The 16,748-nt window shown below is 62.6% G+C and overlaps 1 protein-coding gene across 3 annotated transcripts; it reads right to left on the bottom strand.

Annotated features, from left to right (window-relative positions):
- Positions 1 to 766: 766 nt before the first annotated feature.
- Positions 767 to 15,242, bottom strand: EXOC3L4 (exocyst complex component 3 like 4). 3 transcript variants are annotated; one of them, XM_057732711.1, is made up of 12 exons: positions 15,122 to 15,242; positions 10,102 to 10,523; positions 8,568 to 9,219; positions 7,461 to 7,572; positions 7,075 to 7,197; positions 6,606 to 6,706; positions 6,314 to 6,394; positions 5,055 to 5,169; positions 4,368 to 4,487; positions 4,134 to 4,286; positions 3,319 to 3,440; positions 767 to 2,033 (listed from the first exon to the last, which is right to left on the bottom strand). In XM_057732711.1, exons 2-12 carry the CDS (start codon positions 10,505 to 10,507, stop codon positions 1,841 to 1,843), a joined length of 2,178 nt encoding a protein of 725 aa, XP_057588694.1. In that variant the 5' UTR covers positions 10,508 to 10,523; positions 15,122 to 15,242; the 3' UTR covers positions 767 to 1,840. The 3 variants fall into 3 exon arrangements, with proteins under 3 accessions (XP_057588694.1, XP_057588692.1, XP_057588693.1); XM_057732709.1 differs by having other exon boundaries at positions 4,197 to 4,487; XM_057732710.1 differs by lacking the exon at positions 15,122 to 15,242 and adding an exon at positions 13,045 to 13,194 and having other exon boundaries at positions 4,197 to 4,487.
- Between the last annotated feature and the right edge of the window lie 1,506 nt (positions 15,243 to 16,748).

Below are 16,748 nucleotides of genomic sequence, written 5' to 3'. Positions count from 1 at the left end.
TGGGGTCAGAGGGGGGCCAAAGCTTGGCTTTATGGCGGGGTCTTACTTCCCTCTCCCCAGCCTGGGAGGCACAGATGGCACCCCCATTTCACAGCTGGAAAAACTGAGGTACAGAGAGGTGAAGAAACTTGCCTACGGTCTCCTACAGCTAGGACTGAATCCCCTCCTACGTCTGCAGCCTGGCTTAGAAACCCACCCCAGGACCCTCAGCCTGCAGCCAAGGAGCTCAGGCAAGGCAAGGCCCATCAGGGTCAGGGTCAGGGTCAGGGCCAGGAGTTGCAGGAGGGGGCCTACTTGAGGGGCCTGGAACTCAAATGTGGGACGGGGTGACAGGGGCTCCCTGGGGAGAATCTGGCCAGGACCAAACCAGATCAAGGCTTCTTATACCCCCCACCCACCCAGACCACTGCCGGCCACTGTGGTCACATGTGGGGTCAAGCTGAGCTGTCAATCACCTACCTGTTCGTAGGGAAAGAGGTGTCCCTCCAATACCTCCTCTCTCACTGGCTGTGAGGATTCCAGGCCACCCACCTGTGCTGGGGCCTGGTGTGAAGCAGTGCCAACCTCCATCCTCCGCGGGCCTCAGTTTCCCCACTGACACAAGGACTGCTTGTCAGTGTCAGCCCTCATACACCCCATCCCCACCCCCACCCATTCCCAGAGCCTGGGAACCCCAGCCGCTCCTCTTCCTCCTTCCTGCCCTACCCGTCCCCACCCTGCTGGATTCCCCATTTAAGAAGATCTGGACATCCCCTTGGCCCCCTGACTGCTCCACCCCTGGCCAAGTGCACCCATGGAACAGGCTGCCCCTGGCACCTGCTCCCGTTCCCCCCAGGGGAGAGGCACCTGTCACTGCCTACTTCAGCATCCCGGCAATCTTCCCATCTCAGAGCTCAGCCTTCCTGGCAAGCCCAAGGTTGCCTATGCAAATGGGTTTCCCAGCAGCCTCGCAGCAGGCTGGAGCCAAATGTCAGTGCCAACTTTTCGTGACAGAAGGATGAGGAGGGGCACAGCAGAGCAATCTCCTTGCAGCCCCACATCCAGAGCCGAGATCTGCCAGGTCAACCCCCCATATGCACACTGCAGGTTGACACTTGCCCTGCAGCAGCACACAACTTTCACTGCTTGGAAGTCCCTCTCACATCTAACCCAAATACCTCAAGCTGCAGAACAAGGTTTGGCCTTTTCTTGTCTCCCAGGGCACAGGGCTGCTTAGAACAGGACAGAGAAGTGCCCACCCCACTGGACAAGGCTCACTAGGCACATGGCACCAGGGGCCCAGGGTCAAAGCCTGTTTTGCTCTGCAGCCACAGGGGTGGGCCTTCCCAGTTCTAGACCTCAGTCTCCCCATCGGTACAGTGGGCAGGAAAGAGCCATCACCAAATGGAGTCACCAGGGAACCTCCGGCTGGCCCCTGGGTGCATGCGGACCCAGACCTCCTGCCTGAAGTCAACTTGGCCTGCCCCTTCTTAAGGAGATATCGTTTTAATTCATGTTTATTTTAAAAATAAATACGCTGTTCTTCACTTTCAGACTGGGGTGGTGCTGGACTTAGGCAGGGAGGGCTTCCTGGGTGGGCCGTACTGATGGGAACTTCTGACACCCCAAGCCCTCCCCCACAAATGCCTGAAATGCCTCTCTCGAGGCTGTTCTTTCTGGCCACCAGCCATGCGTGGCTGAGGATGGAAATTCCATGACCATGGGCTTCAGGTTTGGGGGCAGGGCTGAGAGGGCCTCCCTGAGCTCCTGCCTTGGGGCTCAGTGCCTGGGGGAAGGGGGCTGACCCTCCACCAACCACAGCCCCCCACCCGGGGTCCGCTCCCTCTCAGGCCCAGGACCACTAGATGCAGGTGATTAGCACATCCATGGAGGTGGGCACCTCGATCTCCTGGAAAAGCACGTGGCCCCCAGCAGCCCCGGAGCCCCCTGCCTTCGCCGCAGCCCTCAGCAGGTCCTGGGCGTGCCGCAAGAGGCGCTGGTTCCGATGGCGGCCCAGTCGGCGCAGCGCTAGAATGGCCAGCACGTGGTCCCGCCTGCAGAGACGCGCAGACCCTCAGTGCACATCCAGCAGCTCCAGCGACACTCGGGACCCCAGGGTGAGGGGAAGCCCGGGGCCCCAGCTGGAAGCGCGAGTGCACCCAGCGTTCCTGGAGCTTGGTCTGAGAGAGCCTGAGGACGAGCAATGCTCCTGGAGGAGGTGTCTGGGCCTTGAAGGGTGCAGGGCCGGCGGAGAGGGGAAGGGGCATGCCTGACCCGGGAGAGCCTCTGCAGCCTCTGCGGAGGTTCAGGAAACCTAGTGGATTGAGGGAGGCAGCCACGCGGCCACGCAGGGGCGGGTCCAGGCCAGGGGAGTTGCCGGGCCTCAGGCCTCCTAAAGGAGTCAAGGCCTCCTGCTTGGAGCACTGTGCCCCGAGTCACAGCCAGGCAGCAAGCAGAAAGGCAGCGTGGGGGTGGGAGGCCTGGGCCCGGTGGCCTCACGGGGGGCCCCTCCCATCCCGAGCACCCCAAGAAGCCCGAAGCACCGCCTCCATTAGCTAGGGAGGGAGGGCCAGCCCAGCGCAGGAAAGCCCCGAGGGGCCAGAAGGGGAACCTCCAGCGCTTCGAGGGGCGAGGGGCGAGGGGCGGTCACCCTGAGCCAAAGCCAAAGAGACACTGCGGGCTGGGGGCCGGGAGTTCTCCGAGCGGTGGTTGGGGGGTGGTCATTGGTGGCTCCAGGAAGGGGCTAGGCCCCGGGGTTTTCTGCGGCCTCCCCATCCTGGAATCTCCAAGGCCGTGGAGAGATTCGGGCCGCGATTTCCACGGGTACGATGACTCACCCCGCCACCCCAACACACAGCCCGGGATCAAAGCCTCCTTCCTCCTGGCCAGGGCTTCCAGAAAGGGCTTTCTCCCAGAGGTGGGGGCCGCGCCTTCCCCTAAGACTCCCGGGGCAAGGACTTCTCCCCACCGTCAGACGCCAGAGGGGGGCTCCGACTCCCTTCAGACTCCAGGAGTGGGGACGTGCCTCCCCATCCCACCACAGGACTGAATGAGGATGGCGAGAACAGACGACAAGGGAAGGGCAGCGGGGATCCCACCGGGCCCCCGACAGCCTGAAGATCAGGGGCCCCCCGCAGGGCACGCACCTGCGCCTGCGCACTGAGGCCGCGCTAGTCCGCGCCCCGCCCGCGAGGCGCTCGTCCCCCCTCCCCAGGACCAGCTCGCGCCGCCCTCGGGCTCCTCGCCTGCACACCTGCAGGCACAGGGACACTTCTGAAGGCTCGAGTCCCCTGACCTCAGGGCCCCGCGGCCCTCGCCAGAACCTAGTGGGGTACGGACCTGATGTCGGGGTAGCTCGCGATGAGTGTCTCCAGGTGCCGCTGGATGTCGTCTTTGTAAGTCTCGCCCAGTATGTCAGCCACGCACGGGATAGCTTGGTCCAACCACGTGGCCTCAGAGCCCTGCGGAGACAGGGAGACGCGTGCGGGGCGGCCCCCACCCCCCCGGGCGGGCCGCCCCCCCAGGAACCCTCTTGGCGCCCCTGCCTGCAGCCCCTCCATGAGAGCCCCGTTTAGCCCTCCCGCAGCCACCACCGCGGCGCCTCCTGCCCCCCGCACCGCGGAAGGGGACGCGGGCCTCGGCACCGTGAACTCAATCGCCGCGCGATAGTCTTCTTCCCTCCCCAGCATACAGCACAGAGGTGTCCTCCAGTGTCCGCTCAGATGGGTGAACCGAGGCCCCGCGGGCAAATCCTGCCTGGCATCGTACAGCGAGTGGGGGACCAGCAGCCCACATACGGGGCGTATGTGTAGGAGGACGTGCCTGAGCTCGAACTGCTCGCCATCAGGGGTGCGGGAGAGGTGTTCCGTACTCCCCGTCCATCACACGGGGCTGCAACCCTTATCCCTTCCCTACACCTCCCCCCCCCCAAAACTGCATGCAAATGAACGCAGATAGATGCAAAGCGTCGTCCCCACCTGGCCCGCCCTGGTCGGTGGAGAGTGGGGAGAATCGCTTCCTTCCACCAAAGCCCGCCCCGCGGGGGCTCTTAGAGGGGAGAACGGAAATGAGGATGGGGGGAGCTTGCGGAGGCTCCCCGCGCTGGAGGCCCCCAAGGAGGCCAGCGCCCAGGGGCAGTCAGACGACGCTCCTACCAAGCCCTGGAAGGTGTTGCCAATGGCCTGCGCGTCGAGGCCCATCTTCTGGGAGCCACTCACGCGCTCCACACCCCGGAACCGCTCGCGTGGCCTCAGCGCCTGCGCCAGGTACTCGCGGACAACGTAACGGTGCACCTCCTGCAGAGTCTCCTGGGCGGCCAGGGCGGGGGCGGGGTCAGGGTCAATTGTAGGGGCCCTGGGCACGCCCCCACCACAGCCCGCCCCCCATACCTGCGCCCGGGGTGGGGCCACGTGCTCGAGCTGGCGGGCAAACGCCACCACCTTGTCCATGAGGGGCCGCAGCACGTCCTGTGTCAGCCAGGCCTTTGTGCACAGGGCCTTGAAGAGCGGCTGGGGGCAGGCGGGGGTGGGGAGTCTTCTAACTGGGTGTCCCCCGTCCGCTCGACCCGCCCCTGGAAGCCCAGTGCATGGCTCCTGACAGGGGTGTTTCAGGCCAAGGGACAGTCGGCCAACAGGAGGAAAGTCTGGGGAGCTGTCTGACCCCTTCTCTATGGTACCTTGGTGACATCCCCTCTCCTACCACAAATGATGTCACTAGGCGTAGGGACTGCCTCCGCCAGGTCAGGTGCCCCAGGGGGCAGAGTTTGAGTTTGAGCCTCTAGCCAGGCCTTGCTTGGGGAGTCCTGGGAGTGGGGCTGGGGGCTGGATGAGGTGCAGTTCCTTGGACACACCCTCTCTGAGACATGGAGACTAAAAGAAGAAGGTAGTTGTTTCCCAGCTGTTCCTGCTCAGCTGGGAACTTGTCTGGGTCCTCTGCCGGCTCCCCCTCTCCCCCACACCACTCCAGCACTGCCCCCACGGTAAATGAAATGCCAGGACTTGGGCTCCCGGGCTCCAGGACACAGGGGGCACCTGCTGGTCATGGAAAGTGGGGACAGAAGGGCCCATCCCCCTCACCTGCACACGGCCCTGCAAGCCCCGGAGCAGCTGCTTCTGAAAGGCGCAGGCAGCAGCCACCAGGGGCTTCTCCAGCTCTTCAAGGCTTCCCGGGAACCTGACCAGAAGATGAGTCCTGGGGAGGGAGCAGGGCAGGGGACAGAGTGGGCAAGGGGGAGCAGGCTGAGGTCAAGGCCTGGCATACAGCCATGAAGGCTGGTGCCACACCAACGCCATTCACTTAGACTGTAATGTGAAGGGCAGCCCCCGGGGCTGCACAGTGCAGTAGCCCTGGGAGCAGAGTCAAGTGAGCGTGCAGCACTGTCCCTGGAGCCGATCACAGCAGGGTAGGCAGGGGAGGGGTGGTGGTCCCACTGGTGGCAGAGCTCCCCTGTAGCAGTGCGGAGCCACACCTCCATCCCTCTTGGGGATAGAACAGTGCGGCACGGCCATTCCTGACTCGGGGGCCCTCATTTGAGCCTCATAATTGCCTCTCCAAATATTACGATGTCCCCCTTTCACTGTTGAGGAAACTGAGGGCCAGGTTCTGCCCTGTCCCCGGCCCAAGGACACAGAAAGGCAGGCTAAATTGCCATTAGGGGTGTGGCCAGAGGCTGCCTACCAAGGGGCAGAGAATGTTCCCTGGGGCTGAACCCCAGGGTCCCCCATGCCCAGGACCAGCCTGGCACAGATTAGGGACAAGAGAGTGTTAGAGAAGCAGTGCCTCATCCTGGTCATGCTTTGGGGTCACACAGGCCTGGTTCAAGTCCCAGTTCCAGCACGTACTGTCTGTGTGACCATGGACAAGTGGCATTTCCTTTCCAAGCTTCCACATTCCCTTCTGTACATGGGAACCCCATATTTGCCCTGCAGCAACTGATGCATCTTCAATAGGGGAGCACTAAAGCTTGGCCTGGGGTTGAAGGCACAGAAGGGGGACAGCCAGTGCCAGCCCACAGGGAGGGCCTCTGCCCCTAGAGGCAGAGGAACCCAGGCACCAGCAAAGCCCTGGCGGGAGTGTCAGGGAGGGCTTCTTGGCCTCTGCTCAGCCTTGAAACTCCCCGCATCCCATTCCAGAATGTATCCCTTCCATCCCTCTGCGGGGCCGAGGGAGGACCCCATAGAGGGGACAGAGGCGGAGGGAGGGCCATCCCTGGCTGCCTCCTGGGAAGGCCGCCTGAGGCCACCGCGGTAGCCTTCTGCGTCCGGTTCCCTGAGCTTGCGTGCCCCCTGCTGGCCACGCTCGGCACCGCCCCTGCGGAGGAGCGAGAGAAACCCACCTGAGCTCCTCGCAGGCATTGATGTTGGCGCACAGGTTAGGCTCTGTCACCGCCCCCGACTCTAGAAAAGCCGTTTGAAACCTGGGGGAGGGGTACACAGAGGTTGGAGACTCTTTCTGGCTTCTATGACCCCGTGTCTGCCATCCCTCGGGCCTTATGATGAGGATCCTCCCTCTCACTTGTCCTGGGATCTCGGACTCTGAGCAAACAGGATGGGCCCTCCCCAGGGACGACCACCTTTCACAGCCTCGCCACTCCATGCACCACGCCCCAGTCCAGGATGTGCCCTCACCTGGGCAGGAAGAGGCCAAGCGCCTGTGCGCAGATCCGCAAGGTGGTGGCCTCCAGCTCCGCGGAGATAGCGCTGGCTGCCTTCACGTGCTCTGCCACAAGCTGCGAGGGATGCCACATGCTGAAGGCGCTTCTGAGCCCTCAATCCCGATGCCCCCAACCCCCCACCTCGTGGCTCAGTGAGTCTCCAGCCTGCCCTGCTCTTCCTCACAGTCTCGGCTGCAACTTCCAGCAGCCCCAACCTGGAGGTCAGCCCTGCCAACTCCCCGCACCCACAGGGGCCACCTGCTGAGCTGGAAGCTGTGGCCTGGCACTCCCAGCCTGGCCATGTGGCCTGAGGGCCTCTGATCCAGCCCCACGTGGGGCCTCAAGCTCCCGTCAACTGGGAGAGGCGGTTATGACTGTGTCTTACAGCTCTGGGTGTCTCTACTGCCTGAGGCCCAAACACAGGTCCCTCCTCCTGGGCGCACCGTGTGTACGTCGATGGACAGTGGCGTATGGTAGTGGCCCTGAAGCATGTCGGGGGCCTCGGCAGCTGCCCAGCGACTCTGCTCTAGCTGCAGGATGCCATCGAAGCAGCTAGCGATCTTGGTCTGTGCGAGGTAAGGAAGGGGCCGCAGTGAGACCCTTCCAGCAAGGAGGTTCCCTACCTCCCGAGCCCCGTCGCGTGCCCATGAAGACAAGGGCCACCCTGCCGGGGCACGGGTCCACGCTCGAGACTACAGGGGGAGAAGGGGGTCCGGCCTGAGCGACAGCTTGGGCGGAGATCCTGGGCACAGGGCCACCCTACAATGGGGCGGCGGCCACAGTCAACCTGGACCCCACCCCCTCTGGCCCGGCCCCGCCCTGGCCTTACCTCCAGGAAGCTGGTGTAGTCGCTCTCCAGTCGGGCCCACACATCGGGTGCCAGGAGCGGGGGCAGGGGCTCCGAGAGCAGAGCCAGGTCCTGGGAGCCCAGGAAATCTGGACTGGAAGGCAGGGTGGGGCCTGAAGGTCGGCAGGGAACTCTGAAGTGCAGCGGCTGCCCCCGTTCCCCTCTGGATAGGCTCAAAGCCTAACAGTATCTCCGGGTATCTCCCTGAGGCCCCGAAGCTGGGTTTCTGTTCACACATGCGGCTCCCCGCCACGCCCTCAGGGTTTCCATGCCAAACACCCCTCTCCCCAGCTTCTGACTGCAGGATTTTCTGGCACCTTAAGCCATCAGCTGTGCGTGAACAGAATGCATAAAGATGTCTGTCCAGATGGACCTCAACCGGGTTGCCTTGGGTGTGAGCTCTACCCTCACGGTCAGGGTACGCCCAAGACTGAACTCTAAAAGCCCCCAGGACCATGCAGCTCAGGGGCCAGCCACTATGCAGCCCATACTAGGGAGGCCCAGACGGAGGCGGGTACCTGTCTGAGGCCACAGAGCATATTAAGGAGCCCAGGACTTTGGCGCCCTCCTCCAGCTTGCCTGTGGAGCTGGGGAGTGCTCAGCTGGAGAGGTGATCCACTCCTTCACATTCTGCAGAGCCCTGACCCGAGGTGTCCATCCAAAGCGAGAATTCGGGTGAAAGCCAACCCATGCCAAGGGCTATGAGCCCGTGATTGTGTCCTGCCTGGAGGGGGTGTCCTTTGCTAATTCACTCTAAGGCACCTTGTGGACTAGCTTGTGCCTAACTGGGCTCCCTGCCTGGTAAGCAACCTCTGGCCCCCATCTGGATGGTTTCCAGCTTCAGGAACCTGCCGATGGGTGGCCCCTTAGGAAAAGGAGAGAGGGAGAGCACCGAGGTCTAGGATGGGGAGGAGAAAACGGCTCCCGATAAGATGCCCTATCGCTGGCACTCTCCCAGGGAGGAAAAGGAGAAGAAAAGTGCCCTGTGCTCTTCAGAGCAGGTTCCTGAAGGCCGCGGGGGGGTGGGGGGGGTGGGGGGGCAGTGCCAGTCCCTCCTTTCCCCTCATGGCGTCCTGGCTGGGGCCTCACCTGCTGTAGACATTGGCGGCCCAGTCCAGCAGGACGTAGAGCTGCTCGCAGCCGCGGGCGTCATGTGCGAGCTCCTGGAGGCGCTCGGCCACCGCGCCGTGGAAGGCGCGCAGGTAGGCCTCCCACGCCGGGAAGTCGGCGGCCGCATAAGCCGGGTGCACCTCCCGCTGCACCTTCCGCAGGTCGTCGCGAACCAAGCCGCCAAGCTGGGCCAGAAGATGGGCCAAGCTGGACGCACCCTCAGCGGCCCCCGGGGCCTCCCGCGAGCCCGCCTGCTGCACGCGCTCCTGCGCGCTCCGCCGCACCGCATCCTCCCAGTGCTGGCGCCAGTGGCGCGGCGTGCGCAGAAAGTCGCCGTCTGCAGGGGCCTCCGGGTGGGCCTCCTCTTCCGCGCGCACCACGCGGGCCAGCTCCGCCAGCGCGGCGGCTTCCACGCCGGCCGGGCCCAGGGTATCGCGCACGATGGCGCAGATCTCGGCCGCCAGCCTGTCATAGTGTAGGCACAGGTCCATGGCGCGCCGCGCGAAGCCCGTGGGGTCCTGCTCGAAGGTACGGGAGGCTTTCTCGGCCATTAGCTCAGTCTCCAGGTGCCGCAGCTGCTCGAAGGCCGCCAGCAGCTTCCGCTCGGTGATGAGGTCGGCCACAGGTTTGTCTTTTGCAAGGTCGGGCGAGGAGAGGGGCAATGAGGGGGACGCCCCAGGTAGGCCTGTCGGCCCCAATCCTACACATCCGGAGCTGGGCTGCCTAGCCCCAGAGCTCTATCTCAAGGCCTGCTCCAGGAGCAACAGCCCCAACTGCCCTATGTCCTTTGGAATCACCTTTGAAGAGGCAAAACCCCAGGTCCCAAGCTTGGCTCAAAACAGCGATTGGGATCAGTCCCTGCCGTCCCTGCCTTCCCCGCGTTCAGCGCTCACCTTCCCCGCTGCTCCCATCCCCCCTCCCATCTCTACGGAGCTGGACCTGGTGGCCTCAAGTACAGCCCTGACTGCAGGTCTGGTGGGGTCAGAGCTCAGGCTGGGCGTGTCCCCAGTGTCCAGTTTCAGCCTTTCTTGCTGTTCCCTGCTCTGAGCCTGCCTCCACCTCCTGGGAGCCCTCTACCTTCACCCACACCCCCCTTCATGGCCCAACTCCAATGTATCCTCTCCTGGGCAGCCCCCGACCTCCCCTCTGCCCATGGCTCCCAGGCACGCTCTGTGACCCTGTGATCTGAGAGGGCCAGTGCCTTGTCCACCACTCTGATTTGGCCAGGTGCCAGGCTGTGGAAGCCTGTGGAGTTCTGGGGTCCTGCAGATCTGCATTCAAATCCCATTTTTCCATTTCCCAGCTGTGAGACACCAGGCAAGTCATTTAACCTCTCTGAGCCTCACTCTTCTCAACTGCCCGGGTTGAAATGTTGGAAGAATTTAACATGCAATTGTGCAGGGGCAGGGGTTGGGGGTAGCTGGGGAGGAGAGCCTTTCAGGAAGCCTGGGTCTCACTGCCCGCTTCTCTGGCCCCAGTTTCCTCCCCTGCTTAGTGGTGGGGAAGCCCTCACCTTCTAGGTCCAGAGGCCCCGCCCCAGTGGACGGCTGCCGGCTGACACTGTCCATGGCCCTTGAGGGTACCTCCCGGCCGTGGGCCTCCCCTGGCACAGCGGTGGTCTGGGTCTGGTCGGCAGCCAGGGCATCATCCAGAGCTCGTCGTAAAGTCCGGAACAAGAAGCGGGAGCTGCGCCTGAGCAGGCCTGGGTCCTCCTGGGGAGCGCAGCCCGAGGCCCGCTGGCTCGCCCGTGAGAAGGCCCGCCGAAGGGTGCCCAGGCCAGGCCTCAAGCCCTCACCATGGGCACTGGGCTCATCCTCTCTGCTGGCCCGCCGAGCGTCCTGAGCTGGGGTCTGCGGCTCCACAGGCTCCTTGGGGCTGTGCAGCTCTGGCCCAGCGGCCACTGTCTGTGGCGAGGGCATCTTGGCAGCAGCAGAGCTGGGGGTGAAAGGGAATCTCAGGAAGCCCGGGAGGCGCCCAGCCCGCGGGAGCAGACACGGAAACCCATAAGAGCCCTGGGGGGTGTGCTGGGGCCCAGCGGCTTGGTCAGGGACGCTTTCGCCAGGAGGTGACCCCAGGGCTTGTCAAAAAGGAAATGGCACCAGGCAGCTCCCAAGGCCAGAGCCATCTTTGTGCTAGGCTGCAGCTACTTCTGCAGACGTAGACAGCTAGTTCTATCAGGAAACCTTCCCTGACACCATTTTCCAAAAAGGTCTCCCCAGGTACATGCCCTCACCTGCTCTGCCAGGCCAGACCCTCCCATCAGAGCTGGAGAGGGAAACAACGTGCAGGTTCTGGGACACAGCGCAGCCCGCAGCCCACAGTCCCCAGGGCTGGGCCCAGCAACCACATCCAGGACTTCCTGGACCTTAGGTCCTGAGGCTAAAACACCCACCCCCTCCACAACCCATCTGCCACCCCCCAGGCCCCTCAGCTCACCCCCTTCAGCCAGCAGGCCTAACTGCGTCTGCTCAAGGCCGAGCTCAGGGACCCCCGTGGGAGTGGGAGGCCACCCCTTTCCCCAGGTGTCTCAGAACTGGAGGGAGGAGGGGTCAGGCCAGAGGGGGCTGGCCCTGGCCACCAGGGGCTTATCAGGGCCTTGCAGCCTGCAGGGAAGGCTGTGGGAGGGGCCAGGGTTCTATATTTAACCAGGGGCTGGAGGTTCCGGGGCTGTTTCTCACCCATTGCATCTCCTCCCCACAACCCAGCCACGTATGCCCTGGCCCCTCCCCCACAGAGGGCAGGGAGGGAGTCCCCAGGTCACGGGGATGCAGAACAGGGGCTGCCCCCGTCCCACCCCATCTCAGGACCCTCACCACCCAGGCTCCTCCAGGCTCCGCCTACACCCCACCCCCTTTCAGCCCAGCCTGGCTGTGTTTGATTTTCTGGCTTCAGGTTAAGCTAGGGGTGGAAAAAGGAGAGAAACGTCTTGGCCTGCTGGGCCCTCCCACCCGCCCATTGTGTAAAGAGTGGGTGGAGGTGTGGGGGGCCCGCACGTTCCCACATTAGCCTTTAAGAAACTGGGGCCCAAAGAAAGGCAGGACCTGCTGAAGTCACTGGGCAGCCAGAGCATGAGCACACCCCGTCCCCAGGTCACCCCCCACCCCGTGGGGACAAAGGCCAGGTGGGAGCCAGCACCCGAGGCTGGGTGACAGTGGGCAGGAGCGGCCTCTCCCCAGGCCTCAGTGTGCCTGGGGGCGGGATGACACCAGGCTGGGCAGGGCCCAGACCCTTTGCCACCCCCTCATGCCCTCCAGCGAGATGTCTGTCCAGGGGGCAGACATGCAGGGGGTCCGCTGAGGCCTACCTTCGTCTCCCAGAGGCCACCGAACAGCTGGAAGGGGGCCCCGCGGAGGGAGGGGCAGGCCCAGGTGCTTGATGAGGGCCTTATCAGCCCCACCCCGGCCACAGGTCGTTGTCCTCCTGCGGTGCCAGAACTCAGGGACCCTGCCCTCAGACCAACCCCAATATGGCAGGGAGCACGGTCACAGGAGCACCTGTCCCTTCCACCCCCCCACACCGGCGTCCCCCAGAGCACAGCAGGGGCAGGAGTGGTGATGAAGCTGTGCCCAGCCTGCTGCTCTGGGCTCTGTCTCCAGGGAGCCTGGGGGAAGGACAAGCCCGCCTAGCTCAGTTGGGAAGAGCTCACACTTAGTAAGCACCTGCTGCATGCTCAGCCCAAGGCCTGGCACGTGTCAGATCCCCATGATAACAAAGTGGCATGGTGTCATTCACCCCATTTCACAGATGAGAAGACAGGCTCAGAGAGGGGCAGAGTCTTGCCTTAAGCCACACAGCTCAGGGGTGGAGAGCCTGGGCCAGCCCAGGTCTGTCTAGGAACCTGGGAGCAGAGGCTGGGCTCCCATGTCTCCCAGCACCCGCAAGCCAGTGTCGCTGCCCAAGGAGCCCTTCCTTCTGGCAGAGGGACTGAAGGTGGGGCCTGCTCCCTGGTGTCAGGAGTGGGGTCAGACTTGAAGTTCTCCCAGAAGCCTAGAGGCAAATTCTGGGGGAGGAGGGCCAGCTGGTGGCTGGGTCTCCTGGCAGGTGACAGAGGCAGACACTTGGAGCCCACCCACCCTGCTCAACCACCCTTGTCCTAAACCGGAGCTGCCCTGAAGGTCCATCAAGGCCCCCAGCTCATCCCTCTGCCCCCTGCTCCCTGAATCCTGCTCCTACAGCTTCCCAAGTCATTCTTGACCTTCATAAGGCACAAGTCAACCAGGTCACTCTCCTTCTTTAAACCCTTCCGTGGCTCCCCACAGCCCTCAGGCCATGCCTGAGCCCCACAGCCTGGCATTTGAAGCCCCCATCCTGGACCTCACTTCTCCAGCCTCACTTCTGGGCACCCTTGACCTGCGCCCACCCAGCCTCACCAGTCCCCTCTTGCCTGTCCCTACCTCCCAGCTTCTGCTCAGGCTACTCCTTTTCCCAGCCTCCCCCTCTGCTCCCCAAATCTGACCTGGATTTCAGAACCTGGGGTGCAGGTGCCTTCACCTCCGAAGAGTCCTTGGGCTGTGCTGTACCACCTGTCAGCTCATCAGGCCCTGGGACTGTCCCTGTGGTGATGGGGCCTCCTCACTGGCCTGGGGGCCTCTGTCCATCTACCCCCTCCGTGTCACCTCAGAGCCAGCCTGGAGGAGGAGTGAATCAGCAGTGTAAGGGTCACCCCCCGCCTGGGCTGGCCTGGTCAGGCGTCCCGCTGGTGTCTTCTGGGCTGCAGACTCCTTGCTGACTCTACCTTGCCCCCTGCCCCGTGCCTGCCTCCCCACCCATGGGGCCTCTCTCTTGTTCTCTTTCTCTCTGTCCCATTGCCCTGAGTGTCCAGAGGCCCTGGCCCCAGCAGCTGGGGCTTGGTGCTAGCTGAGCTTCAAGGCCCAGGAGACCCAGACCTAGCCTGAGCCCTAGGCCTCATGTTCTCCAGGTCAGGCCAATGCACCCACGGCAAGGCTAGAGTCAGGGGTGGGAATGCCACCCAGAAGACATGGTCATTGGAGGCTCTCATCCGGGGCCACCCTATCTGCGACCAAGAACAAGTCTGGGCTTCACCCACCACTTGCTATCCCCAGCCCCAGCTTCCACCCCCTTTTCCTAGGCCTGCCCTCCAACAGCAGCTCCTCCCAGGTGTCCCTCAGTGCCCATCCCATCCCAACATCCCCACCTACCCTGGGCCTGGGCCATCACCCTATCCTTCAAAGCTCCAAAGTAGCCACCTCAGGCAGAGGACTGTGCCTCCCTCATACCTCCCACCTGCCATCCCCCATCACCTGCTCACAAGTCCTAACTGTACTCCTTCCTAGACCCCTTGGATCCCATCTCTTCAGAGCAATCGGGGGTCTTGCCAAAACATAAACCTCTCAAGACCTTTCCTTGCAAGGTAAGATTCTTCTCCTGAAATAAGGAAGAAGACAAGCATGTGTGTTCTCAGATGGGAATTTCTAGTCAACGTTTGCCTGGAAGAACTAGTGAAGACAATAGGGCAAGAAAAATGAATCAGAGGTATAAATATTGGAAGAACCTGATAAAAAATGTCATTATTTGTAGGTGATATGACTGTCTGCTTAAAAACAGCTTTCCTATACTCCAGAAAAGCCTAGTTTTAAAACACACTTAAAAGACTTCCTTTCTTAATAGCAGCAAAACATAAGCCCTTGCCCTACCCTGAACTGCCACCTCCCTCAGGAGGAGCACAGACTCTTCCTTAGCTGGGTGTTCAAGGCCCTTCCTAACTGGCCCCTCCAGTTTCATCTATTCACTCACTCACTCACCCACTCCGATCACTTGGATGCACTCACCTCTCCTCCACACCTTTGTACAGGCTGTTCCCTCCGCCAGCAGTGACCTCACCCCCACTTTCTCCAGCTGCCAACGCCTTTGAGGCTCAGCACCTGTGGCTCCTCCCCCAAGAAGGCTTCCCTGACCATCTGAGCCCCAGACCATGGTCAGTGCCTCCGACTCTAGGTCTGGTTCCTGCCCTGGGCACACCTTCTCCCATGACTGAGGGACAGTGACAGGGTCTGGGGCACCTGCCCCTTGACCAGGAGTCCCCCAGCGCATGGCATGGGCCTGACCCAGCCTCCAGCCAGGGCTGCTACATGGCAGGTGCCCAGGAAAACAGATAAGCAGGTTCATGTAGGCGAGTTGGTGCACAGGTGTTGTGCAGCCACTTTTGCGCACGTGGGTCTTGCACACCTGTGTGTTAACCTGAGTGTGTCTCCCAGTGTGTGTGTGCCTCTGTTCTAGAATGTGTGTGCCTCCAAGGGTCCGTGAGTAGTTCTGTTCGAGAGTCCATGCGTGTCTGCGTGTCTTCATGTTCATGCCTATATGCTCTCTACCTGTGCGTGTTGTGTGTGCACGAGTGTGTGTGTGTGCGTGTATCACTGTGACCTGAGCTGGCATTCTGGCCTGGGCACCGAGCTGAGCCCTCAGCCCAGAAGCCACTAGCAGAACCGCAATTGTCCTCAGCCCCTTGAATCCCCGCCTACTCCCCACAGCGCCCCAGGGGCCCTCCTGCTCCACCTGCGCGGACACGGACATACCTGCAGGGTGAGTCGACCCTGGACCCCACGCGGATCGGGGCCGCCAGGAGGAGCCTGACGAGCCGGGCCCTCACAGGGGGGCCCGGGCACTAGAGCAGCCAGAGCGAGTGGCCACCAGCTGGGACTTCCCAGCTCTGGTCTAACTGGCCACCACCTCCAGCCCCACCCTCTGCCACAACCCCATACTTTCACTTTCAGAAGTGCTTCCACCCGCTTCTACTCCAGCGGCAATCACGCCAACCTGTGATTCCTGGCAGAGCAGGTGTCAGGCTCAGGCTCAGGTCAGGGGCTGTGGAAGGGGAGGCACGAGGAAGCAGCACCCTGGAGGCCGTGGGGGGTTGGACCCTGCCGGGGAGGCTGGGCCGGCCCATCCCTCCGTGGTCAGACTGAGGCCAGAGGGAGCAGGGGCCAGCTGGCCGGAAGTGGAGCGCCCAGCCCACAGCGCCCAAGCCCAGAAGGACCACTCCCTCCAGGGCAGAGTTGCCAGCGCCAGTCCTGGGCCCTGCCCAGCTCACATTGAGAGCCCGAGGGCAGAACTGGGGAGTAGGGGACAGACACAGCAACGGCAAAGGAGGGGTGCCCTCGAGGACAGGCAGCATTACATTCACCAACAAGGAGGGTTGGAAGGGGTCCCTGCTTGCGGGAAGTTGTGGAGGTGGGGCTGAGCCTGGTCCGTCCGGGGAGCACGGGGCCCCCTCCTCCACAGGGGCCCCAGCTAAAGACATTTCAGGGGAGGCTCACAGAGACTTCCCAGAAGAGGCAGGCCCCACACCTTCCTGGGGGGGATTCCACTGCTGGCGTCCTAGGGAAAAAAAACTTAGGGAAAATCCAAGGAGGACAGATCCAGGCCTGTTCCCCCTGGTCTGGAGCCACAGGGGCATGGCGCGTAGCAGGGTAGGTGCTCCGGGCAGCGCTCTGGAGAGAGCAGACACAAGCCTGTGAGCTGTCCCAGGGCTGCCGGAACGCAGAACCACGGGCTGGGGGGCGTGAGCAGCAGACATTTCTTTTCTCACAGTTCTGGAGGCTGCAAGGGCCCAGATCAAGGTGTCGGCAGGGCTGGTTTCTCCTGAGGCCTCTCTCCTTGGCTTGTGGACAGCTGTCTTCTCCCTGTGTCTTCATATGGCCATCCCTCTGTCTGTGGGTCTGTGCCCTAACTTCCCCTTCTTATAAGGCCGTATTGGATTCGGACCCACCAAAATGGGCTTATTTTAACTTAGTCACTCTCTAAAGACCCATCTCCAAATACAGTCACATTCTGAGGTACCGGGAGTTAAGACTTCAATGTAAGAATTTTTTGAGGACAAAATCCAGCCCATAACAGATTGGAAGGCACCTGAGATGCTGCAGCACCTTGCTGACATCTGCAGACAGACAAAGTTGTACCTGGAGATGCCAACACCTCCTCCAGGAAGCCCTCTGATTTACCTCTTGAGTCCTTAGCTCCCACAGCCCTGGGTTCCCCTCTGTGACGTGGGGCCACAGGAGTCCCAGCTCAAGCCTGTGAGGCACCCAACTGGTTGGATGGGCCTTTCTCCCAGCTCAGGCCGGCCTGCCTGCTGGTCTCCGGCCCCATGTGTCTCCAGCGGTCAGAGACTACGAGATGAGAGGGGCAGGCACAACTCCAGAG

The sequence above is a fragment of the Hippopotamus amphibius genome, chromosome 4 (genome assembly GCF_030028045.1).
Source record: "Hippopotamus amphibius kiboko isolate mHipAmp2 chromosome 4, mHipAmp2.hap2, whole genome shotgun sequence".
Taxonomy (NCBI): Eukaryota; Metazoa; Chordata; class Mammalia; order Artiodactyla; family Hippopotamidae; genus Hippopotamus; species Hippopotamus amphibius.
This window is presented reverse-complemented; position numbering and strand designations above follow the sequence as displayed.

Bases quoted from the DNA above. Each gene is read 5' to 3' on its own strand.
- EXOC3L4 (XM_057732709.1), bottom strand. From the start codon at position 10,507: ATGCCCTCGCCACAGACAGTGGCCGCTGGGCCAGAGCTGCACAGCCCC. The intron at 6,707-7,074 runs GTGCGCCCAGGA...CATCCCTCGCAG, and splicing joins TGTCCATCGACGTACACACG to CTTGTGGCAGAGCACGTGAA. The intron at 5,170-6,313 runs GTGGGTTTCTCT...CTCCCTCCCCAG, and splicing joins AATGCCTGCGAGGAGCTCAG to GACTCATCTTCTGGTCAGGT.